We start from the raw sequence: 27,207 nt of genomic DNA on the forward strand, positions 1-27,207 counted from the left end.
ACCTTGCCCTTTAAGGCATGCAGTGTTTGTAGTCTTCAAAGCTAAGGCAAACATATTGTTTCCGAAAGAGTTTAGTCCTTTTGTTTCTCTCTTGATAGATAGATGAACTAGCACCCTGTTTTTTACACAGAAATCCTGTACAATTACACTCCCTAAGGTCAGTTATGTTGACAAATAAGACATCAGTGTTAGTTTGCGATATGCAGACCTAACCGTTAGAGGAATACATTTGAGGGTTGTCCTGGTATCTTTTAAATGCTTCTTCAGAGCCTCTTTGTCCAAATTCTACGTGCTGTTTGTCCATTTTTCAGTCCATCCTAAGTGTGCCAAAATCTACCTCAACCTTGGCGTGCCATACAGAAATGGGGGTAACATACAGTTCGATGGCATCTGTCGCTGTAGATACACATGTTGTGCATAGCCCGCCATCTGGTGTTGGGTCGGAGTGTTACAAGTTGTTTTTCTTCGAAGAAGTCTTTCGAGTCACGGGACCGAGTGACTCCTCCTTTTGTCTCCATTGCGCATGGGCGTCGACTCCATCTTCGATTGTTTTCTTTCCGCCATCGGGTTCGGACGTGTTCCTGTCGCTCCGAGTTTCGGAACGGAAAGTTAGCTAACTATCGGAAGATTACGTCGGTATTGTTGCGTTCGGGATCGGCTTAGATAGAATCGACACCGCATCGAAGTTTGAAGAGCTCCGGTGCCCTTCGGGGTAGCTTTCGATCCCCCGTCGGGCCTGGTCGGCCCGACCGCGTGTCAAACGACGCAGATGGAACGGACCCCGTTTCGTTTCTGTCCCAAATGCCACAACAAATACCCGTATTCAGACCAACATTTGGTCTGTAACCTGTGCCTGTCGCCTGAGCACAGTGAAGAGACTTGCGAGGCCTGTCGTGCGTTCCGGTCCCGAAAGACACTCCGTGACCGTCGAGCCAGAAGACTTCAGATGGCGTCCACGCCGACAGCACACCGAGAGTTCGAGGAACAAGAGGAGGAAGAAGCCTTCTCGATCCACGAATCGGACTCCGAGGAATTCGACGATCAAAGAACTGTGAGTAAGACGTCGAAGACAACATACAAGAAAAGTGACAAGGCCCAGGGGACGCCACTGCCACCAGGCCATGGCTTGACCCATAAATTCGGTGACCGACCGTCGGCACCGAAAAAGGCCGAAACAGTGCCGAGATCGTCCGACTCCGGTCGAGACACCGGCACGCAGCCTTCTCGGGACCGAGACAGTGCTGCTGAAAAAGATCGACGCCGAGATAGCGGTGCCGAGACAGTGGCACCGAGGAAGATCGACGCCGAGAGGTTTCGACTCCAAAAAAGAAAAAAGTCACCTCGGAGCCGAATAAGAGTACAGACAGGGTTTCGGTGCCAAAACGAGCCGCAACCGACCCAGTTACCGGTTCCTATTCAGAGGAGCAATCACTGTCCTCTCAGATGCGAAGGCATAGATTTGAGGAAGAGTTGCAATCCACTGAAGTGGACCATACGCAGAAACGTATTTTCATACAGGAAGGAACAGGGAAAATAAGCACCCTTCCCCCTATTAGGAGAAAAAGGAGACTGGAGTTTCAAACAGACCAAGCACCACAAACAAAAATGGTGAAAAAGGTAACTCCGCCACCCTCTCCTCCACCTGTAACTAACGTTTCACCAGCACAAACTCCATCACATTCCCCGGCTCACACCACCGTGAGCCAAGGTGACCAGGACCAAGACGCTTGGGACTTATACGACGCCCCAGTGTCGGACAACAGTCCAGAGGCGTATCCCACAAAGCCCTCACCACCGGAAAACAGCACAGCTTATTCACAAGTGGTGGCTAGAGCGGCAGAGTTCCACAACGTAAACCTCCACTCAGAACCAGTCGAGGATGACTTCTTATTCAACACCCTCTCCTCCACCCACAGCTCCTACCAAAGCTTGCCTATGCTCCCAGGAATGCTTCGGCACGCAAAGGAAATCTTCAAGGAGCCGGTCAAGAGTAGGGCAATAACACCAAGGGTGGAAAAGAAATATAAAGCACCTCCCACAGACCCTGATTTCATCACCACACAGCTGCCACCAGATTCCGTCGTAGTAGGAGCAGCTCGCAAGAGAGCCAACTCCCACACATCTGGGGATGCACCACCCCCAGATAAAGAGAGCCGCAAGTTCGATGCAGCCGGAAAAAGAGTCGCAGTACAGGCTGCAAACCAGTGGCGCATCGCTAACTCCCAAGCACTACTTGCGCGCTATGACAGAGCCCATTGGGACGAGATGCAACACCTCATTGAGCATCTACCCAAGGAACTACAAAAGAGGGCGAAGCAGGTGGTTGAGGAAGGACAGAACATATCTAATAATCAGATACGCTCCTCTATGGACGCAGCGGACACAGCTGCGAGAACAATTAACACATCTGTGACTATAAGAAGGCACGCATGGCTACGAACGTCTGGTTTTAAACCAGAGATACAGCAGGCAGTGCTCAATATGCCATTCAATGAAAAACAACTGTTCGGACCAGAGGTGGACACGGCAATTGAGAAACTGAAAAAAGACACTGACACTGCTAAAGCCATGGGCGCACTCTACTCCCCGCAGAGCAGAGGCACTTACAGCACCTTCCGCAAGACAACCTTTAGAGGGGGGTTTCGGGGTCAGGCCACACAAGCCAGCACCTCACAGACAACACCGTCCAGCTACCAGGGACAGTACCAGAGGGGAGGCTTTCGGGGCCAATACAGAGGACAATTCCCTAGGAATAGGGGAAAATTTCAAAGCCCCAAAACCCCTACAACCAAGCAGTGACTCACATGTCACTCATCCCCTCCACACAACACCAGTGGGGGGAAGAATAGGTCAGTATTACCAAGCATGGGAGGAAATAACTACAGACACTTGGGTCTTAGCAATTATCCAACATGGTTATTGCATAGAATTTCTACAAATCCCTCCAAACATACCACCAAAAGCACAGAATTTATCAAAACAACATTCAGACCTTCTGGAAACAGAAGTTCAAGCATTATTGCAAAAGAACGCAATAGAACTAGTACCAGAAACACAAATAAACACAGGAGTTTATTCACTGTACTTCCTAATACCAAAAAAGGACAAAACACTGAGACCAATCCTAGACCTCAGAACGCTAAACACCTACATCAAATCAGAACACTTTCACATGGTCACGCTACAAGAGGTGTTACCATTGCTAAAGCAACAGGACTACATGACAACCTTAGATCTCAAAGACGCGTATTTCCACATACCAATACATCAGTCGCACAGGAAATACCTCAGGTTTGTATTCAAAGGAATACATTACCAATTCAAAGTATTGCCGTTTGGTTTAACAACCGCGCCAAGAGTCTTTACAAAATGTCTAGCAGTAGTGGCTGCACACATCAGAAGGCAGCAAATACACGTATTCTCGTATCTAGACGACTGGCTAATCAAGACCAACTCACTGACAAGGTGCTCACACCACACAAATCAGGTCATACAAAACCTCTACAAACTCGGTTTCACCATCAACTATGCAAAATCACACATTCTGCCGTGCAAAGTACAACAATACCTAGGAGCCATAATAGACACAACAAAAGGATTAGCCACTCCAAGTCCACAGAGAATTCAAAATTTCAACAAGATCATACAACGCATGTACCCAACACAGAGAATACAAGCAAAAATGATATTACAACTCCTAGGCATGATGTCCTCATGCATAGCCATTGTCCCGAACGCAAGACTGCACATGAGGCCCTTAGAACAGTGCCTAGCATCACAATGGTCACAAGCACAGGGTCACCTTCTAAATCTGGTGTTGATAGACCGCCAAACATACCTCTCGCTTCTATGGTGGAACAGTATAAATTTAAACAAGGGGCGGCCTTTCCAAGACCCAGTGCCACAATACGTAATAACGACAGATGCTTCCATGACGGGGTGGGGAGCACACCTCGATCAACACAGCATACAAGGACAATGGGACGTACATCAAACAAAACTGCACATAAATCACCTGGAACTGCTAGCAGTTTTTCAAGCACTAAAAGTATTCCAACCAATCATAACTCACAAGTACATTCTTGTCAAAACAGACAACATGACAACAATGTATTATCTAAACAAACAGGGGGGGACACACTCACCGCAGCTGAGCCTTCTAGCACAAAAAATATGGCGCTGGGCAATTCACAACCACGTTCGCCTAATAGCACAGTTTATTCCAGGGATCCAGAATCAACTTGCAGACAATCTCTCTCGAGATCACCAACAGGTCCACGAATGGGAAATTCACCCCCAAATTCTAAACACTTACTTCAAACTTTGGGGAACACCTCAAATAGACTTATTTGCAACAAAGGACACCGCAAAATGCCAAAACTTCACATCCAGATACCCACACAGGCAGTCTCAAGGCAATGCCCTATGGATGAACTGGTCAGGGATATTTGCGTACGCTTTCCCCCCTCTCCCTCTCCTTCCATATGTAGTAAACAAATTGAGTCAAAACAAACTCAAACTCATACTGATAGCACCAACATGGGCCAGGCAACCTTGGTACACAAGACTGCTAGACCTATTAGTAGTACCCCACGTCAAGTTGCCCAACAGGCCAGATCTGTTAACACAACACAAACAACAGATCAGGCATCCAAACCCAGCATCGCTGAATCTAGCAATCTGGCTCCTGAAATCCTAGAATTCGGACACTTAAACCTCACACAAGAATGTATGGAAGTCATAAAGCAAGCTAGAAGACCATCCACTAGACACTGCTATGCAAGCAAATGGAAAAGGTTTGTTTGCTACTGCCATCAGAATCAAATTCAACCATTACACGCATCTCCAAAGGATGTAGTGGGCTACTTACTACACTTACAAAAATCGAACCTGGCCTTCTCTTCCATTAAAATACACCTCGCAGCAATATCTGCATACCTGCAGATTACCCATTCAACTTCACTATTTAGGATACCTGTCATTAAAGCGTTTATGGAAGGCCTCAAAAGAATTATACCACCAAGGACACCACCCGTTCCTTCATGGAACCTCAACATCGTCTTAACAAGACTCATGGGTCCACCCTTTGAACCTATGCATTCTTGCGAAATACAATTCCTAACCTGGAAAGTTGCATTTCTCATCGCCATCACATCTCTAAGAAGAGTAAGTGAAATTCAGGCGTTTACAATACAAGAACCTTTTATCCAACTGCACAAAAATAAGGTAGTCCTAAGGACTAATCCTAAATTTTTACTTACTAGTCTATGCACAACATGTGTATCTACAGCAACAGATGCCATCAAATTGAAAATGTCACTTACCCAGTGTACATCTGTTCGTGGCATCAGTCGCTGAAGATTCACATGTGCCCACCCGCCTCCCCGGGAGCCTGTAGCAGTTCGGAAGTTAGCTTAAGCTTTGTACATTTGTAAATATATTATTTAAACCTTAAATAGGTACATACTTAGTCACTCCATTGCATGGGCACTATTACTACAACACAACTCCTACCTCACCCTCTGCGGGTAAAACAATCGAAGATGGAGTCGACGCCCATGCGCAATGGAGACAAAAGGAGGAGTCACTCGGTCCCGTGACTCGAAAGACTTCTTCGAAGAAAAACAACTTGTAACACTCCGACCCAACACCAGATGGCGGGCTATGCACAACATGTGAATCTTCAGCGACTGATGCCACGAACAGATGTACACTGGGTAAGTGACATTTTCATTACAGACCTAATATGTATTCAACCAATTTTACTTTGCATTAATTATGGACCTTCCGACTTTGCTAGCCTAAATAGGGCCATCATAGAAGATGCTCAATCATTAAGTCATTCGATGCAAATTCCATGGCTGGATTATATAAAGAACTATCTTACGGACCTGGGCCACCCTGAATTATACTTTACATCATAAAAAATGGAAACGATTTCCTGGAAAGATTTGAAAAACATCTGTCTTACTTATCTGGCTGACTCGAGGTGGGCTATTGAGTCAAAGAAATCTAGTGTAAGGAGGAATCTCCTGCTGCAGCAATCAAAAGCATGGAACCATATTTAGAATATGTATTGAACTCGAGGCATCAATATGTCCTCACGCGCCTAAGACTAGAGACATTTCACCGACTCGTCAGTTTTCCGCTTACCAACAACGGGAGTCCAGTTTTGGGAAAATGTTCTTTTGACTCAGTGTCAGACCAAAGCACAATGCATATAGTTTTTTTTTGTGCAAATTTTACTTTGATTTAAGGAAAGTGTTTGTGATTCAACTCTTAAAATTTATGCATTTTAAACAGTGCCGGCCAGCTTTTATTTACTTGCTGTCCCTTCCATCAATCAAAATATGTAATGGTTTAGCTCTATATCTATGTGCAGTAATTAAGGCCAGATCATATTTCTAGGCAAATTATGGAGGCCTTTTATCTCTAAATGTTTTTAGCCAGGACATAATTTATTTGATCTATTTTATGTGGTTGTTGATTGGTGTTATTTTGTATACTTCATCTGCTTTTATGATTGTGAGATACAATCGAATAAAGTATTGTTTGATGATGATGATGTGCTGTTTGGTGAAATCCTATTGGACAGAGAACTTTGACAGTTTGTTATAAAGTGGAATAGCCTATGTGATCATTGACTACATAATAACTGCTTTTAGTGTCACCTCACAACCTTGAGGCTGATGAGGGAATATAATGGCATGTGTGATAAACAGGCCTTCCAGTCAACTAAATGTTTTTTCCTGGAAGAGTACATTCTTGGGAAGTCATATTCCTTGAGTTTGGCTCAGTTTATACTTTAGCTGTCTACCAAATTCTCAGTCTTCTCAAAGTGGCTTTTACAAAGGAAGAACTCGTTTGAACCAGAACTGAAGTTGGAAGCAATGCAGACATACCCCTTTTCACTTCTGGAACTTTGGGAGAGGCCAAGCGGCACGTGTTATGCTAATCTTTGAATTTAGCCTGAAGACTGCAAAGGAGCAGAAACAGCTTCTGAGATGGGACTGAGGTTGACAAATTTGAGACAGAGTTGGAGGACACCGATGAATCTGTAATCTCTGTGAAGGCTTCTTTGAGGTGGACTAGAAGGCAGAAATGGTAGTGTTAGCCATTTGGATAGCCTTGTTCTGTTTTACAGAAGTTCCTTTCAGAGGAAAACTCACCTGAAGTACCTTCAGTAGAGTTGAAACTGACTGAAGAAGACAGACAGGTAGTTCCTTAAAACTTATTGCTTTGTGCAAAGACTTGGTCAAGAAAGAGTGTTGCTTCAAAAAAGTGTTTCTTGTGACGCAAGAACTGTACCGACTCCTCTAGCAGTGGCAAGGGTGTTCTCTTCACTTAGAAATACACTCACAAAGGATAACCCCACAGAAATATCCTTGTCAGTTTGGGGGTGGGGCAATTAAACCTGTAAAGACTTGCTGCTCTCAACATGTATTGTTTCACTATAAGTGTACCAAGAAACTATCTACAACACAAATTATTTATCAAATGTAGAAATGTATCAGAGTATATAATATGATTTATGTTGCCTCCAACGTCGTAAAGAATACACCAGGTGTGTGAGCTGTCTGTGAAGCTTGGTATGAAAGGATCGCAGCACATACAACATAGGACTATTTGAGAGGCTGTTTAAAATGCACGAATATGGAAGAGACAGTTTGAAACCCGAATTGAAGGCCCAACCAAAGATCCTAACAATAGGAGCAGACTTTTTTATTGTATCATAGGGACAGTGTGTATTTAAATAGTTAAATTCAAGCCCTGTCACCATATGTACAAGTTTGTTTTCTTGCCACTCTTGTAGTCAAGCAATATATGGTTGATCTGGAGTCTTTAGTGTTGATATTGTTTTCTACACTCTAAAAGGAGACCTAGGGCCTCATTTAGATCTTGGCGGTAACGATCTAGCCATTGAGTTTTAACCTGAAAAGCTGTCCGCAGCCGTGATTGTCCTTCCGCTGTATTTAGATGTTGGTGGTCCCATAGCTCAAAACCCGCATTGGAACTGCTGTTTCCGTCAAGACACACGGCCCGCGTCTATGGCGGGAGAGGAAAAAATGGCTGCTGCCGGGACCCCAGCCACCCTTCCTGCTGTGCAGATTTGGATGTGCCTTACCACCAAGCAAAAGTGATGATCTGTCCTCCAATTCTGAATTGGCGGATTGGGGCATGGAAAGCAGGTGAAAACGCACCTTTTTTCCCCAATTCAACATCCATTTTCGACTGCTGTCACTGATCCGCCGAGAAACCCGACCCTCATCCCCTATAACCCCACCCCTCATAGCCAGGTGCAAAGGTAGGGACGGCGCATTTCCAGGGTACGTTGGGTGGGCACTTCACAGGAGATCGGGATCACTGTAGATATATACATGTGTACGTAATTGTTGTACATCACTGTGACATGCATATGTCGGGGAGACGTGTATCACACATGGCTGGAGACCCACTGGCACAACACGCATATCGCATACATACACATCTCTCATTGTGGTGTCATTTTTCATTGCCAAATGAATGCTGGCACCACAGTGACAGTACAATCAGACTTGTCCATGGGGTCCATGTGTGTGCATTGCAGGGGGATCTGTATTGGTAGGTTTGTTCTATTTATTGTGTATGTGAGTCAGTACGTGTGTGTGTGTGTGTGTGTGTGTGTGTGTGTGTGTGTGTGTGTGTGTGTGTGGATTGGCTGGTTGAGGTGAAGGGAGCTGGATTGGATGTTGTGGGTGTGTCTGTGTGTCACTTGCATTTGACATCGATGTTGTGTTGCTGTGTGGCACTTTCAGGAGAGTGGTGGTGTTGTGGGTGCAGTGTTAATGGTGTGTGTTGTCATGGATGTATGTTGGTGTGTGTTTTCGGGACGTAAGGGTTGTGTTAGATGTCTAATAGATGATGCTGTGTATGTGGTGCGTTGTGTGTAGTGCAGGTGGACACCTATGGCTAGGGTACAGTGTGTGTGTGTGTGTGTGTGTGTGTGTGTGTGTCACTTAACTCTATTCCATAGCATCTGCCATTGTACGAAGTCCATCCGCCGTCTCCCCCATCAGCAATCAGTCGCCAGTCCACCTCTTGCAGAGCTGTAACATCGAAACACAGCGGGCGCAACACAGTTGACTTGACAGTCTTTGTTGGTCTGCCACTTATGCGGTTTGGCGGTAAAACCGTCAAGATCTAAATCAGGGCTTACACTTTTAATGCTGCATAACTGAAGCAAAAAGGAGCCTGGTCTCTCTCTCCCTCATTATCTCTTTCTTTCTTCCCCTGGTCATTTGGGTGCCTAATTAGTATGACAATACAACTTAAGATCTCTCAAAGCACAACAGGTATTTGTGTCAGTAACTGATATTTGCCTCCTTCGCGAATAAAAAGGCTTAGAGACAGAAATTGACAGAGGCAATATGCGCCCAAAATTTTTTATTTACAAATGTATAGAACCTCTAGGAAAAGCAACCGATGAAAAGCAGTTGGGCTCCAGATCCTGTTTTGAGGGATGCACAGAAAGAAAAATGGATGTCACCAGTGCTGGTCGTACCTTAAATACAGTCATTGCATTACATTAAGAGTTTGCATGGCTTTTTACCTGACTGTGTTTTAAGTCACATGGTGCCAATCTGCAGTTGCTGAGAATTTCCTGAATTGAGTCTGCACTTGGGAAGGGCTCTCATGTAAGGAATCGTCTTGAGCACCAATACGCTATAAATCGCATTTTAGAATTAATTTTCTAATATTATTGTGCTAATTATTTTTATTACATTCTTGTATGGGTTTGTTTGATTTACTTGTGTTATGATGCCAATCCCACTTAATTTTGAGTCCCACAGAGTATATTGCACCCAGCTAAATCACATGTCGGTTGAAGGCTTTGCAAATAATAGGAGATTTAATGTGGCTTCTAAGTGAGAATGCATTTGTTTAGAGATGTGTTTGTGCAGAAATTGTACCAACTAAATTGCATTCATTAGATTCCTACAGTGCTTTATATGGTAGTGTAATTTCCATACTGGCTTGTTCATATAGGTGTCCTATATTAATGTACTTATCTTTTCTAGAAATGCTCTAAGTGAGAAGAAACCCACTGTGAAACCAAAATCTCCTGAGAAAAATAAACCCGATGATAAGGATTTTGACAAGTCACCCACGAAAAAACAAGAAGGTAACAACTTTTTTATAATCCCTAAACATAAGATTAAGTATGGTACCTGTATTCATCAGTAATTTTGCTGCAAGTTCTTCAGTTAAATCATTCAAAGGTTAACATATATGAAAGTCATTCTAAATCATTACATTGCTCATCCCATTTATTTGTATATTCCAGGTGGCTTCCACTATGTTGAAAACCATCCACGACAATACTTTATCCCTCTGTGTAAAAGAGAGAGCCCAGTATGTAAGTTCTCTCACTAAATTCCTTTTTCAAATGGAAATGGGTGCTAGCATTGAGAAGAGAATCTCAGTGGCAAGACGTCCCACAAGTAGAATTAAGGTTTAATACTTCAAGGGTGGATGTCTTGAGAAATTAATCTCAGGAAGTTTTCTTATAGGAAATTCACTACTAGCTATTCAATCCTTTAACCTCTTTGGAATGGTACACAGCCATTGGAAACAAGTCTTATACCCCCCTTCTCAATATCAGAGACAGCTCCTGCATTTTTCAGGAGCAACCTTTCAGATTTGCCATCAGCTGGGTCTAGGAGACCATAACGCCTTCCTCGTTATTTCAGTGTTTTCCAGACGCAGCCTCTCAAAAGCAGGAAGTTCAGAAATGTGGCAAGTAAAGACGATTTAGGTGTCTTTGGTGCGAAGAAATGTGTGGCCTTTCTTCTTAAGGAGCTGTAGCCCAAAAGCAGGTCCCTAAAGCATAGATATTCACTGATATAGTGCTAAATTCATAGGAATGAGGTGAAACTAACAGACAAGCACCAAGTCAGTACTGCCTTAGCAGGCATTGCTTTGTTTTTTCATAGTTCCCATATAAGTTAATGGGTGCTGTGAAAAACTACGAATGGAGCACATTTTGCATTCAAGTTATCACTCCTTCTGCCAAAGTGCTTAAGAGTTGATATTGTTATGTAATTTTATATTTATATATTTTAACTGTGTTTTTATCATGCAGTACTGCAGCCATAATGTTTAAATAGGCAATTGCATGTCTTAATTTTTTTTTAATGTGTAAGTCATAGATTGCAGGCATCTGACAAACGTTAAAGAGGAGTTGCCACCAGGGGTAAAGGCCGAATTAACCTTGGCTGAAGGACTTCGGATGTTCATATACTTAGGAGAGAGCTATGATTCAGGACCTCACCTCATTTCAAAGGCACTCCATGTTGACAGGTTAATGCCTGAAATACAAGATAAATTGTTCTCTATAAAACGTCTAGCTCCTGACTTATTTGCTTACAATTTAGATCATACATACACTGCTATTAGAACTCAAAGGTACACTGTCAGATCCTTCTTCTATGTTCTTATTTTACAAATGTATTGTTTACGTTGTAGGAAGCCGGCCTGGTTTGTGGTGAGTACCTATGGTGTCATCACCTTATACCAGATCCAGGTATCCCCTATTAGAGAAGGTGGAGGCAGTGTCTAGGAATCCAGGGCTCTCTAGAGGTAGCTGTGGATGAGCAACCAAGACTTATCTAGAAGACATGCAAAGCTTATGCAATACCACTACAGTCACACAACACTTACACACATGAAAGAACCACACAGTGTTACAAAAATAAAGGTACTTTATTATGGTACCACTAAAATACTTTATAGGCAATACCCCAACTGGAGGTAAGTAAACACACTATTATAGCTATCAGGAAATACCATGGAACGCAATAGGCATTGGTAAAAGCAATAGCAAACACTGAGGGACAAACATAAAAAGTGGAATGTGAAAGACAATCCCCCACCCAAGGAAGTGGAATCAGCAGAGGGGAGCTGGAAGATTTATGAACCTCAAGAGGTAAGTACCAGGGTGCCCTCCAACGACCAGGAGAGGAGAGGTAACGACAGGAGGACTTTGGAAAAGGACTGTGCCAGACCCAGACAAGACTGGAGGAAACCAAAGATGCATCTTGACAGAAAGGGACCTGCAAGGGAAGGGGACCAAGTCCGGTTCGTGATGGAGTGTTCGGCTGTGACAGGAACCACTACCCACCCTTCTGTGGATGCAGGACCAGGTCGACAGTGGATGAGGAAAGTCAGTAGTGCAGCACAGGAGCAGCGGAGGAGTTCCAGGAGTGAAGCAAGTGATGTCCCATGTCGGCGGTCATGATGCAGTCAGTCAGTGGTGCTGGCAAACCACCAACAAGCCTTTGCAAATGCAAGAGTCAGAGAAGAGAAGCCTTGTTGCCCTGAGAGGATGCACAGCCAGGGAAATGTTGCAGTCACTGGAAGGAGCCCGAGAAACAGTGTTGCAGAGGAGAGTCATTGCTGGAGTTGCAGATTGTGGGTTCCTGGAGGGTCCAGTTGCAGTCCCGCTGGCCAGAACATGAGGTAAATGATGCAGAGGTGTCCTGCTGGAATCATTTTATTTTTTTTATTGATTATTGCATGAATACAAAACAGCACAAATGGCCCCCCTTTTATAGCAACAAACTGTACATACTACAACCCTCCTCAGCCTCAGGGTTTATCCTGCTCTGCGATACTCCAAGCGTTTCTCGCAGTGTGCGTCAAGATCCGGTGCCTCATCACCGGCTCAACTCACCGGACTTCCGGCAGACACAGTCCACATATCCAGTCCAGGAGGGGTTGTTGTATCAAATATCGAAGCCAATATATCAACAAGAGAGGGGTAAATAACTAGTAGGTAAACAAAAAAAGGGCAGGTAGAGCGCGCAAGTGAGGCTACACCAACCGACCTCAGCTATACACAATCCTTAACCCAGTCAGGGGGAGCAGGGGGAAGCACCAGAACGCGGGCAATCACACATCATGCCGCCTGCTCATTCCTGGACGCCAGGTACTCGCACAGTGGAGCCCAGATATCATTTGGCCGGGAGCCTTCAGGCATAAGCTCCCAGAAAATCATCAACTGATCTTGACAAAAGGCAGCATCCCGCAGACATTCAGACCCACGCGGTGCCCGCCGCCAGCCCCAGCACATGGTGTCTCTGCGCTTGGCCAGTAACAGAAGTAAGCCAACCAGCCGTCTATGAGGTCCGTTAATCTTATTCACACACCCAAGCAGCACAACCGTGGGGGAGATGGGTATCTCAGAGCCAGTTACCTCAGCAATTGTGCGCAAAACATCCACCCAGAAAGCTTGAACCTCCGCACATTCCCACGCCTGGTGCAGAAAACCTGCATCCGGTGCACAACAACGCTCACAGCACGCATCCACGCGCAGACCCATGGAGTGAAGCCCGCTAGGTGTATGATATAAACTATGCAAAAACTTAAAATGCAGCAGCCACAGCCTATAATTCGGGGACAGTACTCTCATGTGGGCGCAGCAGCCTCACCACATTGCCTCTGTGATAGGTTCACCCACGTCCTTCTCCCACCGGACCCTAGAAGACTCCCCAGGGCCACCTCTCTGCTCCTGAATGCAATTATACAGTGTGGTAACTAGCTTTTGCGGCGACCGCGCGCAGCACAGCACCTCCAAAGCACAGCATTCCGAGGGTACCTCCGGTAAGCCTGGGAACCAAGCTCGCAGCATAGCGCTAACCCTGTGAGCATACATTCGCTGCAACGCAGTTAGGCCACTGTCATCGAGTACCTCCAAAAGGTTAATCAGGCGACCGTCCACAAACCAGTCTCCCAGCTCCGTTAAGCCAGCATCCCGAAGAAATCCGTGCACACCGCCATCCCGAAACATCTGAGCATCGGCTACCGCCATAACAGGCAATGAAGGAGCAAACGGTGCGTTAACACCAGAACGCTGCATCAGCATCCCCCACGCTCTCGACGTACATGCCACTGTGTCGACTCCCTTAGGTTGAGACCGAGCCCGGCCCCCGAGCACGCGCAACAACCCATCCGGCTATACTGCATCACTTTCCGTGCCAGATGTGGCAAATATCGAATCGGTCGCAACCAGTAGTATGCAAAGTGCGCTTGCGCACAGTTATAGTATAACTACAAATCTGGAGCAGCAAGCCCACCCAACTCGAACGGTAGCGTCAGCCTCTCCCAAGAAATGCGAGGTTGGCGACTCGCCCATATCAAGCGGATCAGCGCAGAGCGCAGGCATCGCAGGAAACCCCTTGTGAGCGGGAGGTTAACAAAAAGGTACAGGAATTTAGGAAGAACCACCATCTTCACAATAGCAATACGCCCAATTAACGATAGTGGTAAGGCACGCCAAGCCTCAATCTTCTCCTCCAGCCGCGACATTTCAGCACCGTAATTAGCCAGCCAAAGGGTGTCAACATCACAGCTCAACTGGACCCCCAGATATCGCACCGGGCCCTCCGCCAAAGCCATGGGATACCGCAAATCAAACTTCACCACACTCTGAGTCAAGGGCAAAACCACAGACTTCGACCAGTTGATCGTGATGCTGGAGAAGGTGCCAAAGTGCATGATCTCGTCCAATAAGATGGGCAAATTTCGATCGGGATTCCGCACATATAGCGCAATATCATCAGCATACATAGACACCAAGAAGTGCCTCTGTCGAAACTGCAAACCCTTATTGTTATGCTTCTGTCGCAGCCCCGCCGCCAGGGGCTCCATTGCCGCCGCAAAAAGTAGCGGGGACAATGGGCAACCCTGACGCATACCGCGAGCAACAGGAAATGGGGCCGACACGCACCCGTTTAGACGCAACCGAGCAGTGGGCAGAGTGTACAATAATCTAATGAACTGCACAAAGCACGCGCTGAGACCTACCTGGGCCAAAAGCACGAACATATACTCCCATGCTAGAGAATCAAAAGCTTTGGTGGCATCTAAAAACACCGCCGCTGCCCTGTCATCCACCTCCATTGAGCCTGCAACCGCAAAGAATGTGCGCAAGTTGTGACATGTGGACCTCCCGGGTACAAATCCCGACTGATCCGGGAGCACCAGTCTAGGAAGCAGCGGCTGCCAACGTGCCGCGATCATTTTAGCCAGGATTTTGTTGTCAATATTAATCATGGAGAGTGGGCGATACGAGTTGCCTCGAGCCGGATCCTTCCCGGGTTTAAGAATCGTGACTATCAGAGCCTCCTAGAGCAAAGCAGGAAGGATCCCAGTCTCCAACGACTCCGCGTATACCTCCAAGAGGTGAGGGGCAAGAATATCCGCATATTCCTTATAAAACGTGGGAGTCAAACCATCAGTACCAGGAGACTTATCACCAGGCAGGCCGCGGATCGCCGCAGTCGTCACCTCCACGGAAAACGGAACATCCAAGTACGACCTGTGTGCCTCGTCAAACCACACTAATGCAATGTCAGCGGAGTACGCCTGCTCCGCCGCCGCGTCCAGGCCCTCCGGAGCAGCATACAGCTGTGCAAAATACTCTGTAAAAACTTGCATTACACCATTCATCCCAGTCACACTCTCATCCTCAGTCCCCACAACCTCAGTGATATAGTTACTGGCCCAGGGCCTGCGCAGCATATCAGCAAGTGTGCGCCCAGCTCTCTCCCCCTCGCCATAACGGCGTGCCCCCCATAAAACAGACTTCTCTGAGGGAGGCCTCCTCATACAAGGACACCTCTCGCCGGATCTCCGCCAGCACCTCGCCCGACCAACTCTCAGCCAGACGCCGCTCCAACTCCGCAATTCTCCCCTCCAAATCAGCCATTTCCCGCCACAGGGTCCTCAATGTGCCATGCTGTTTCGAGAGGCATATTCCCCTAATGACCACCTTAAATGCCTCCTATAATGTACCCGCCAACCTCACCAAACCCCGGTTTTCAGCAAAAAACAGCACAATAGCCTTGCGCACCTCCGCCCGAAAGGCCGCATCGCGGAGTGCCCCACAAGGCAACCTCCACATGAACGACCAGCCCAACTCGCTGGGTATCTCCAACACTAACCTAACCGGCGGGTGGTCAGACAAAGTGCGGGGAGAAGGTCTACCGATCTCATCCAGACCTCCACGTCTCTTGTACCCAACCAGCGATCATTACAGGACCAGCTACCGTGGACGTAATTCACACACGTACCCTCTCTAGCATCTCCGTGCTTCTGCCTCCACAGATCTACTAAAGCACCAATCTGCATCACCGCCGCCAGTGACTTCGCTGCTGCAACATGCTGCACTCTATCCGCACTCTCTCGATCCATCCTAGAATCCAGGATCACATTAAAATCGCCGCCCCAAATCACTGCACCGGCACCCAGCGATTCCACCAAACGCCACAGCTCTTGAAAAAACTCCGGGTCATCCACATTCGGTCCATAGACAGCAACAAGCCAGCAGGCTCTATCTGACAACGTACCACTCAGCAAGACATATCTGCTGTTTGGGTCAACCACCACCTTACGGGTACGCCACTGCAACCCCTTGCGCAACAAGATTGCCACTCCATGAGCGTAACTCGAGTATGTCGGGCACTGAGTCTCGCCAACCCACCCTGCTTTGTCTGCCCAGCATAGATGCCACCAAATGGGTCTCCTGCAGCATACAAATATCTATTCCGTGCCGTTTAATATACGCTGCCACCAGCTGTGCCTTTCGTTGAGCCCACGCACATTCCAGGTCAAACATCGAACCGCAGTCACACTATCAGTCCCCATCTCTCCCCCAACATGTATACTTCACACCGCCAGAAAGCGCAGCCCCACCTGCCAAGAGCTTGAAAGAAAACATCAAGAGTAACATAGAGAACAGAATACACACAGCCCAACGTAGCCCACTCCCTCCCCCTCCCACTCAGACCCCCCAATTGGGCCATTTCAGAAACCCACCCTCCCAAACCCCAAACCCAACCCTTTGAAGCATAAGCACAACCATCAGGACTCATCCTAGGGGCGATAGCCGGCCTATCAGCTCTCCACCCAGTATGTACTAGGGGAGAGGGGCACAAGGGCCGAACAACAAAGGTGAACTTCGGGCGATCCCATGTGAGGAAACGGATCCTCACACCCCATCAGCTTCAGCCAGCACCACCAGCCCAGCAACGCGCCGACTAGTCATTGTCACTCAAGGCAGCTCTCTCATATCCAGAGCCTTCCAGCCCTGCAGTTTCTGGCCGCCTAGGCAAGCGTTAAGCAAACTTGGCTGCTTGCTTTGGGTCTGTGAAGTACAGTACCTTTCCCTCATGCCGCACCCTTAACTTAGCAGGGTACAACAAGGCAAATCTGACGCCAGCCTGATTTAGCAATCGCTTGGTCGACAAAATGGCGCAGCGCAACGCCTGCACGCCTGGGGTATAATCAGGGAAGAAGCTGAGTTCAGAGTTTTTGTACACCAGCGGCTTCCTCTCCCTTGCCAAGCGAAGGACGGTATCTCGATCTCGATAGTTCAATAGGCGCACTATAATTGGGCACGGAGGAGTACCCGGCGGAGGCCGAGGCCCCAAGGACCTATGCACCCTTTCGACCACCAGCATCTGGGAGAGCTCGCCCGCAAACAGATCCGACAGCATGCTCTCCACAAAGTCCTCCATGTGGCCCATATCGGTGGCCTCCGGCAGGCCAACAATGCGAATATTGTTGCGGCGCGACCGTGCCTCCAAGTCAACATTTTTATTCCGTATCACCTCCAAAATGCGCTCCATTTGCGCGATCTGGTCTCTATCCCCCCGCCGTGTATCCTCCATCTCCGACGTCTGCGACTCCAGACCACAAATCTGGAATCATGATCGTCCACACAGGTTTTGATGCAGTCAAGTTGTTCAGTCACATGATCGAGCTTAGCGTCAATGCCAGCCAGACTATTCTTGAGCTCTAAAAACATAGACCTCACCGACTCGTCCGAGCCTCCCTTTACGGCTCCGTCACCACAGGACTGAGAAGCAGGAGCCCTGTTTCTCTTTTTCTCACCGTCGAAGGTGAGCTTTGCTTGACGCTGATCAGCCTTGCCCATGATTCCAGCTCAGTCCATAAACGACTCCTTCACACAAAGAAAGAATAAATGGTATCCAGGTCTAGGGACGTCCACCAGCAAGCAGCCCCTTCGCAACCACTCAGGTCTCGCCTCACCGGCCCGTCAGACAACACACAGGGCGGCAGACCAGCGCCAAGGCACTCCGCACGGTAGGCCAATCCGCGCCAGCCCCCACCGTAAGCCCCCGCCAGTCAGAGCCCCAGGCAAGGACCAGCGCATCAGCGCGAGGGACCCCTCTAGCTCCGGGTCTCCAATCAGCCACCGCCAACCCGGCCACAACCCACCCGGATCGGTTCACCTCCTCCTGCTCTCCAGCGCCCTGCCGCCACGTCTGTCCAGCCACTCTCAAGCAGCCCCGCACATGTCAGCCGGTTCAGGTCTGCCAGGCAATCCAAAAGCGCCACACTATGCAAGGCGCTCTCCGGTGTCACTCTTCCAGGCACCTCCGCCCGTCTGCTCACCAGCGGCAGGCACCAGCGTCCAGCAGAGATCTGTAATTTACTTGTTTTATTCACTGCTTTATTGAAAACGGGGATGGGTATAGACCGGTTCCATACCTCATCTAAGTTCAAAAGATTCTTACTTTTTTCTAGATACCTTATGTAGTTGGGGTTCCCTCTTTCTAGGATAATTTCCTGCCAGACTAGATTGGCTAAAGACCCTTTTGAAGCGCGGCTCAGTTTGTAGCAGCATTTATTGTATGCTGCCGGTCGGGCTAACGACTGTTTGACCAGCATAAATTCCAGTCTGACCTGGGCTGGCGATGCACGTCCAGGCAGCCGAAAAACGCGCTTATATGTTTTTATCAGAAGCTTATCCAGAAGACCTACTTCCATCCCCCTCATTATTTCGGTCCCATAGGTGATAGTTGGAAGTAGCTTCGCTCTCATTACTGCTGTTAATGAGTTCAGAGCATGACCACAGATTGAATTTGCTAGCTTGCAAAAGGCGTAAGTAAGGGCCTGCGTCTTGTTTTTTATAGCCTCTTTTTGTGGCATGTAATTACCTCTAGCATCCACCACCAATCCTAGGTATCTGTTTGATGTTACTTCCTCTAGGGTTTTCCCATTCATATGCCATTTACCTTGGGTGGTTGGCCTGCGGTTTAAGGTAATCATTTTAGATTTTTTATGATTAATTTCCAAATCATTAGAACCCGAGTATTCTTCTAATGCCTTTAACAATTTCTGCATGCCTATTCTGGTATTACTGATTAGTAGTAGGTCATCTGCATATAGTAGGTTGGATACTTGTTGACCGCCCAGTGATGGAGAGTGGTATGAGTGACCATTTAACTTGGCGGGGAGATCTGCTATGTACAGGTTGAAGAGTGTTGGAGCCAATACACAGCCTTGCTTCACCCCCACTGTTGTTTTGACTGCCCTGGATAGGTGAAAGCCTTCCCCCAATTTAACCTTTACCCAAGTATCAGAGTATATCATTTTGATGGCATTTAAAATAGAGTGTGGCAGCCCCCACTGTAGTAATTTGGCCTACATTTTGCCGCAGGAGACGCAGTCAAAAGCAGCTTTAAAGTCAACAAAACATAAATAAGTTGGAGTCCCCTTTGCTTTTGCTCTGTTTATGATCAAGCCTAGCCCCATAAGATTTGTTAATGTTCCTTGGTGCTTGGTGAACCCGGTTTGATTAAAGGGTAGAATATTGTTCTCTATAATCCAGGCTTCTAGATGTTTTAGCACACAGCAGTAAAAGTACTTGAGGTCAACGTCTAAAAGAGCGATTAGTCTGTAGTTGCTTGGGGAGAGCGCTCTCCCACCCTTATATATGGGGTGGATTATTGAGCCTTTCCAGTATGCCGGGACAATGCCTGTTGTGATCACGTCATTATATATTGCTGCCAGGAAATTGGCCCATCTTTCTGTGTCTTGTTTAAATAGTGCTTGCGGTAAGCCATTGGGGCCAGGGGCACAGTCCATTCGTGACTTTCCAATGATTTTTAATAGTTCTGGTGCCGTAAATTTCAAAGGTTCAGGGATGTTGGGATCCCCACCAATCATATGTGACTGCATTTGGGGGCCTTCTTCGATGGTCAGTTCTTTTAGATGTGACTTTAAATGGGATACCCATACTTCCTCTGTTATGTTTGCGTTATTGCCTGCTTTTGCACCATTGTCTATTGTATTGATGATTTTCCAGAATCTTTTGGAGTCAGATGTTTTGGTCGCAAAATGTAGTTTGGCCCACAGGACCTCCTGTTCCCCTTTTTAAAGGTCCATAGATCCTTTTTATACAATTTCCTTTGCTCTCTAAGGGCGGTCAATATTGATCCATTATCTGGGTATTTATGCAGTGACCTTAATAATTTACCTACTGCTGCTTTCCTTTTGCGCACTGGCAGCGGTAAAAGTGAACTTTGGCGGTGATTCAATTGTGCTCCCTTTCTCGTGTTACTTAAGGAATCTTTTTTTATGAGGTTGAGGGCAAAGATCTCCCAGACTGTTGTCAACTTTGCCCCACTTGTGATAGTTGATTCTAGCTTCCGTAGGGCCTCTTCTGCCTGCCTTTCAATGGTGTCAGAGGACCATTTGAGTCGCTTTAGATTTTCGGTGCCTAGTGTTCCGTTTAGGGCTGCCACTTTCTCCGGTTTTTGCGGTGATGCACAGATCCCAAATACCTGTGGTTTGTGGTTGCTTTCCGTACGGTCCATGATGGTAAAGGTGTTTACTAACTTATATAAAGGAGGGGACACCAAAGTGTAGTCTTGATAGGAGACCGACTTCCCGGAGAATCTTGTCCATGCCAGTGGAATATCCGGGCACTTCCGTCCGTTTAGCGCGAAGAGGCCTACTAATTCACAGGTGCGTATGAAACTCTCCCCTATTTTGTCTTTCCTAAGTTTTTTTGGGAGGGTTTAGCTGGGCATTCTTACAACTGTTTGGATGTGATCCTCACTGGGGTTGTGGAATAAGCCGAGATTGAAATCGCCGGACATTAACCAGAATGCTGATTTTATTGTACCTTTTATCCTTAATAGTTGAGTTAAAAGTTTGTTTGCTTTAAATTTTTTTATTTTTAGGATTGATGTATGTGTTGACCAGAATCAATGGCTCCTGTGTGTTTTTCCCCAATCGTCTAGCTGGAGAAATTGGAAAGGTTGGTCTTCCTCCTTATACTCAGAGATTTTTACCAAAAGGCTGGTGCTAATGTAAATGGCAAGGCCTCCCTTTGGCCTTCCAGGCCTATTTGTTTTCGTTGCTTGGCTAAGATATTCCATGAATCCGATTATCGGTATTGATTCCATTGCCCAGGATTCCTGTATGAGTAAAATGTCGAAGGAGCGGAAAAAATGTATTACTGCAGGATCCTCCAGTTTTGACCGTAGGCCACCGACGTTCCAGGAGCAAACGGATAAAATGCCGTGTGCGGGTTGATCCTTACCAATTCAATTGTTGCCCATCGATCTTGGGGGTAAAACCGTCGCTACCCGTTCCCTTTCTGGATACTTTTGTTGACCCAAGACCATTCTTTCCCTCCCTTCTTCTCTCCATACTTGGACTGTCAGCGGGTGCTTAGGTGGATTCTCCTCACTACACCTTTCTTCAATGGGTCTGCCGGCCTGATGTACTCCTTTCAGAACCGACCATGTGCCTTTGGGAGTTCCCAGGTATTGTGAGGCTAGTAACGGAGTTGGATAGTGGTCTCCTTTGTAGGTGGTTACCTCAATGCCCCAGGCTTTCAATAGGTCTTTTCTTTTCAAGATCCACTTTGGGATATCTGGTGCCGAGAAGATTGTGAGTGTTGGATCCGTGTGTTGGTTGCCTCTTGCTTGGATAAATTTTATAGCTGCCAGGTCCTCCGAGGCTACAAACTGAAGATCCGGTAGGGCTTTTATGATTCTTAAGATCGAAGAGCGATTAAGAACATCTGTGGGGGACCTGGAGGTGAATTCTGGAATCCAGAGTAACTGGAGGGTATTCGTGTCTGTTATACGTGACTGATTTTGCTCTATGCGTGGGTCTTGCTCCATATAGCCATCTTCCCTCTGACTAATGGCAGACTTGCTGCCCATATTGACCAGTGTTAGTTGGGGAGGCAGCGCAGGCGTAATGGGTTTTGGTTTTGTGCTCTGCTGGTTCCTTGTGGGGCTTGGTCTTAAGTTCATTATAGTGCCAATCGCTTCGGGAGGTCTCAGGGGGGACCTTGTTGAGTGGTTGATGTCTGCTGTGGCGGGGAGTGTTGTCACATCTATTATTGTGTTAGAGCTTGTACTTGTGTGGGTAGTAATGTCTCTATTATACGCTCCATTTGACGTCGCCTGGTCTTTAGATGTATCCTTTGATGAGTTGAGTTGATGGGGTTGGGCGGACTTTCCTTCCCTTCCTTGCCCGCTTTCGTTCTCTTTTTGAGAGGGTCCGGGTTGTGGGAAACTCAGGGTTCCCAGGCTTATTGATGGACTGTAGCAGAGGATGATTCACCATGGGTTCCCTATGGGCACTTGCTAGTTGGCGGCTGTCAGCCAATATTCTCTCCTCACTAAAAATCGATGAGGCGGGTGCTAGGGAGGAAAGGGGCTGCTGCTCTTTTTGTTTCTGCTCCCTCGGAGTAGATTTTAGCATGGTGGCGAGTGGTTTAGGCCATGTATGTTCATCCTTCCGGGTGGAGCGGATTTCTTGAAGTATTCCCTCTAAGATTTGCAGCAGTTGAGATATCTTTTCTACTACCTCTTTACAGGAACAAATTGTATAGTCATTAGAGTGAGTGACTTGCGCCCTTGTTATAAGTGCGTTTAATTTTTCCAACTTACTGTCAATCCCGGAGACAAATACTGCCAGGGTGTTTAGCAAGTCAACTTGAATGTCCATTTTATTTGAATGAAATTGCAGCGCCATGACCGTTGCTTGCATTGAATTTAGGATTGCAGCCTACATTTCTTCTGACCTGACTGCCACAGGGGCTTGTGACTTTTTAAGTCGGGCTCTTGGTTACCACTTGATAGTACTTTGTTTATTGTTGTTTTATGGGGGACTTTCTGTGCGGCTGTCACTATTTCTGCTCTTACTAGCCCATTTGTGATGACCTGTTCTATACCCCAGAGGTCCTGTTCTTCTTTTTCACAGTTATACATTGGGAATGAGTGAAGTTTTGGACTTTGACAGAATGGGCCACCTTCCTGAGAGTCATGTTCTGCGATTGCTACCAGTTCTGAGTCCAGGATGGGTAGTTTCGCTGGACTAGATGTCCATTGGTACTTAGTGGCGTCTAGGGGTTTATTACATAGAGTTAAGTCTTGCCTAGGATTGTAGAGGGATCCTGGTGAAGGGGTAGCTGGCATCGCATTGTACTGAACTATACTTGATGCGTCTACTTTCGTAGGGTGATTTTTCCTGATCACTACTGTTGGCAATAGGGGGGTGGGGGGGAGACCTTTTTCTACCAGAAAATCTCAACCATCCACGACAGCTTCAACACCTCACCTCCGCCGGACCCTACCCCCAGCAACTCCTCCCAAGCCTACCGCATCACCACCTGGACTCAAGTAGATGACGCCGAAACACGAAAAACCATGAACTCCATTCACTCAGGATCCCCCGCTGACCCCTGCCCACATCACGTGTTCAACAAAGCCGACGCCACCATCGCCCCCAAACTCCGCAAGATCATCAACCTCTCCTTCGACACCGCTACTTTCCCAGACAGCTGGAAGCACGCAGAAATCCAACCCCTCCTCAAGAAACCCAAGACTGACCTCAACGATCTCAAAAACTTCCGTCCGATCTCCCTCCTCCCTTTCCCAGCGAAAGTCATCGAGAAGATCGTCAACGCACAACTCGCCCACTTCCTAGAAGACAACGCCATCCTAGACCCCTCTCAATCTGGTTTCAGACGAAACCACAGCACTAAGACCACACTCCTCGCCGCCACAGATGACATCAGACAACAAATGGACAACGGCGAAACCTCAGCCCTGATCCTCTTAGACCTATCAGCCGCTTTCGATACAGTCTGCCACCGCACCCTACTAAACCGTCTCCACGAGGCCGGCATCCAAGACAAAGCCCTCAACTGGATCTCTTCCTTTCTCTCCGACAGAACTCAGAGAGTCCGACTCTCACCCTTCCGCTCCAAAGCCACCAACCTCATCTGCGGCGTCCCCCAAGGATCCTCACTCAGCCCAATGTTGTTCAACGTCTACATGGCCCCTCTCGCACAACTGGCCCGCCAACACAACCTCAGCATCATCTCCTACGCCGACGACACCCAACTCGTCCTCTCCCTGACCAAAGATCCTCTCACCGCCAAAACCAACCTCCACGAGGGACTGAAATCCATCACCGAGTGGATGAGCAACAGCCGCCTGAAACTCAACTCCGACAAGACGGAAGTCCTCATCCTCGGACGCACCCCCTCGGCCTGGAACGACTCTTGGTGGCCCACCGCCCTCGGCCCGCCACCCACCCCTGCCAGCCACGCACGAAACCTGGGCTTCATCCTCGACTTCGCTCTCACCATGTCCAAACAGGTCAACGCTGTCTCCTCCTCCTGTTTCAACACCCTCCGCATGCTCCGCAGGATTTTCAAGTGGATTCCAACAGGAACCAGAAAGACGGTGACCCAAGCCCTCGTCAGTAGCAGACTCGACTACGGCAACGCACTTTACACAGGCATCCCAACGAAAGACATCAAACGACTCCAACGCATCCAGAATGCAGCCGCCCGCCTGATCCTCGACGTACCCCGCCGGTGCCACATCTCCCCCCACCAGAAGAACCTCCACTGGCTCCCCGTGGAAAAGAGGATCACCTTTAAACTCCTCACCCACGCACACAAGGCACTCCACAACACCGGACCCACCTACCTGAACTCCAGACTCAACTTCTACGTTCCCTCACGTCAACTACGCTCTGCCAACCTTGCCCTCGCCATCGTCCCCCGAATCCAGCGCAAGACCTCTGGCGGCAGATCCTTCTCCTACCTCGCCGCCATACCTGGAACTCTCTCCCCCACCTCTCTTCGCCAGACCCAGGACCTCCTCACCTTCAGGAGACTCCTCAAGACATGGCTCTTCGAACGTTAGCAGCACCCCCTCACAGCCCCCCCCCCCCCCAGCGCCTCTAAACACTAACGGGTACATAGCGCGCTTTATAAATCTTTTGATTGAAATCTTTTTTGATTGATTGAGAATTCATTCTGAGTTTCTTTTCGCTGCTTCCTTGCTGTTGCCGGTCTTGGCTGGGTGAGGTTATTTCCCCAAAGCTTGTTTGTGTTGGAGCCAGGGAGTTGATCCTTTTTCTAGTGGCGATGGTACCAGCAGTAGGGAAATAATCAGTTATCTTGTGATGCTTGGGAGAGGCTATGGTCTCTGGAACCCCCTCCGGCGGGGTCGCCAGTTTCCAAAAGTCGGGCTCTCCCCAGATCGTTTCTTCCATGCTGGAATTTTGGTCGCCTCCCCCCGCGTGTGCCCTTTGTTAGGTTTTGCCTCCTGCATGGGAGGGGGTGGGGGAGATCCTGTTCGCTGCTTGCTCTCCTTTTTGGGGTTGCTTCATCCAGAACCAGGTCTCCCTTCCTTTTTCTCTTTCCTTGTTTTGCTGGACGGTTGGTAGTACTGCCTCGTGCTTTGCCTGATCTCATGATCGGTATGTTTTGCTGCCTTAGAGCAGGATGATTTTGGGCAGGCTGTTGGAGTGAGGGAGAAGGGCCTTGTTGGGTCTTGTTGAGCCTTGTTGTGCCTTTTGTTGTTTTGAGGCAGTTAGGAGTGCCGTCCTCCTAAAAGAGGCTCTAATCGGATGTTGATATCTGAGTGTACGATCACCCTCAGGGGAATTTGGAGCTGTTGAGGTCCTGGAGTCCGGAGATTCTGGACCGTGCCAGTCCTTATTGGGCCGTGTTGGTCCCTTCCGCTCCTGGCCCTTGCTGCCCTGGGCAAGGTGCAAGGGTGGGTGGAGGAGCAGGGCAAAAGGGGAGGGGGGGGATGAGGCCACGAACTGCCTGGTGGATCTACCAGGGTGGGTCGGGGTGGGGGGTGCTGCGCGCCCTGGCAGTGGGACCAATACCAGAACCTGGACCAGCTTCCCTCCGCCCTGTTGCCCTCCTTGCCCCCCTTGGCCCCTTCGCCCTCTGTTGCTCACTTGCCTCTTGCTGGGGGTCACGTCACGGGCAGCACCTGGAGCAGAGGTCCGGTAGCCTGTGTCCTGAAGCCTGATGCCCGGTGTGCCTTCCTTGAGGGGTCCTTTCTTGCCACCCAAAGATTTATAGGAAAAGGAGTCCCTGTGCCCCTATGCCCCCCCCGCAAGCCGCACCCGCGATTTTGCCGCTTCTGAGCTGAGGTGACTCTGACTTTTAGAAATTCGCCATCTTGCAGATGGAGGATTTCCCCAATAGGATTAGAGATGTGTCCCCCTCCCCTCAGGGAGGAGGCACAAAGAGGGTGTAGCCACCCTCAGGGCTAGTAGCCATTGGCTACTAACCCCCAGACCTAAACACACCCCTAAATTGCGTATGTAGGGGCTCCCCAGAACCTAGGAACTCAGATTCCTGCAACCTAAGAAGAAGAGGATTGCTGAGCTGAAAAACCCTGCAGAGAAGACGGAGACACCAACTGCTTTGGCTCCAGCTCTACCGGCCTGTCTCCTCAGAGCCTCAGAGGACTGCCCTGCATCTAGAAGGACCAAGAACTCCCGAGGACAGCAGCTCTGTTCCACAAAAGACTGCATCTTTGCAACAAAGAAGCAACTTTAAAACACACGTTTCCCGCCGGAAGCGTGAGACTTTGCACTCTGCACCCGACGCCCCTGGCTCGACTTGTGGAGAACAAACACCACAGGGAGGACTCCCCGGCAACTACGAGACCGTGAGTAGCCAGAGTTGGCCCCCCTGAGCTCCCACAGCGACGCCTGCAGAGGGAATCCCGATGCTCCCCCTGACCGCGACTGCCTTCTTCAAAGACCCGACACCTGGTAAAGGCACTGCATCTGCAGCCCCCAGGACCTGAAGGATCCAACCTCCAGTGCAGGAGCGACCCCCAGGTGGCCCTCTCCCTTGCCCAGGTGGTGGCTACCCCGAGCCCTTCCTCCCCCATTCCCCCCACACCTTGCCTGCCTGCACCGCTGAAGAGACCCCTTGGTCTCCCATTGAATCCTATTGCGAACCCGACGCTTGTTTGCACACTGCACCCGGCCGCCCCCGTGCCGCTGAGGGTGTACTTTCTATGCTGACTTGTGTCCCCCCCGGTGCCCTACAAAACCCCCCTG

General features: G+C 48.3%; 1 protein-coding gene across 5 annotated transcripts in view; it reads left to right on the forward strand.

Annotated features, from left to right (window-relative positions):
• The window catches only part of HECTD4 (HECT domain E3 ubiquitin protein ligase 4), a 1,724,100-nt gene that overhangs the window by 1,422,150 nt on the left and 274,743 nt on the right, over positions 1-27,207 (forward strand). For 3 of the 5 annotated variants that reach the window (XR_011199486.1, XM_069214812.1, XM_069214814.1), the window contains exon 65: positions 10,059-10,162. Coding sequence is in view for 4 of the 5 variants with exons in the window: in XM_069214812.1 (XP_069070913.1) it covers positions 10,059-10,162 (104 nt within the window). In the remaining variant the exon portion in view is untranslated. Of the gene's footprint in view, positions 1-10,058; positions 10,163-10,324; positions 10,397-27,207 lie in introns of all 5 variants that reach the window. The other 2 variants (XM_069214810.1, XM_069214811.1) reach the window with 1 other exon arrangement.

Source organism: Pleurodeles waltl, chromosome 11, assembly GCF_031143425.1.
Source record: "Pleurodeles waltl isolate 20211129_DDA chromosome 11, aPleWal1.hap1.20221129, whole genome shotgun sequence".
Lineage (NCBI taxonomy): Eukaryota > Metazoa > Chordata > Amphibia > Caudata > Salamandridae > Pleurodeles > Pleurodeles waltl.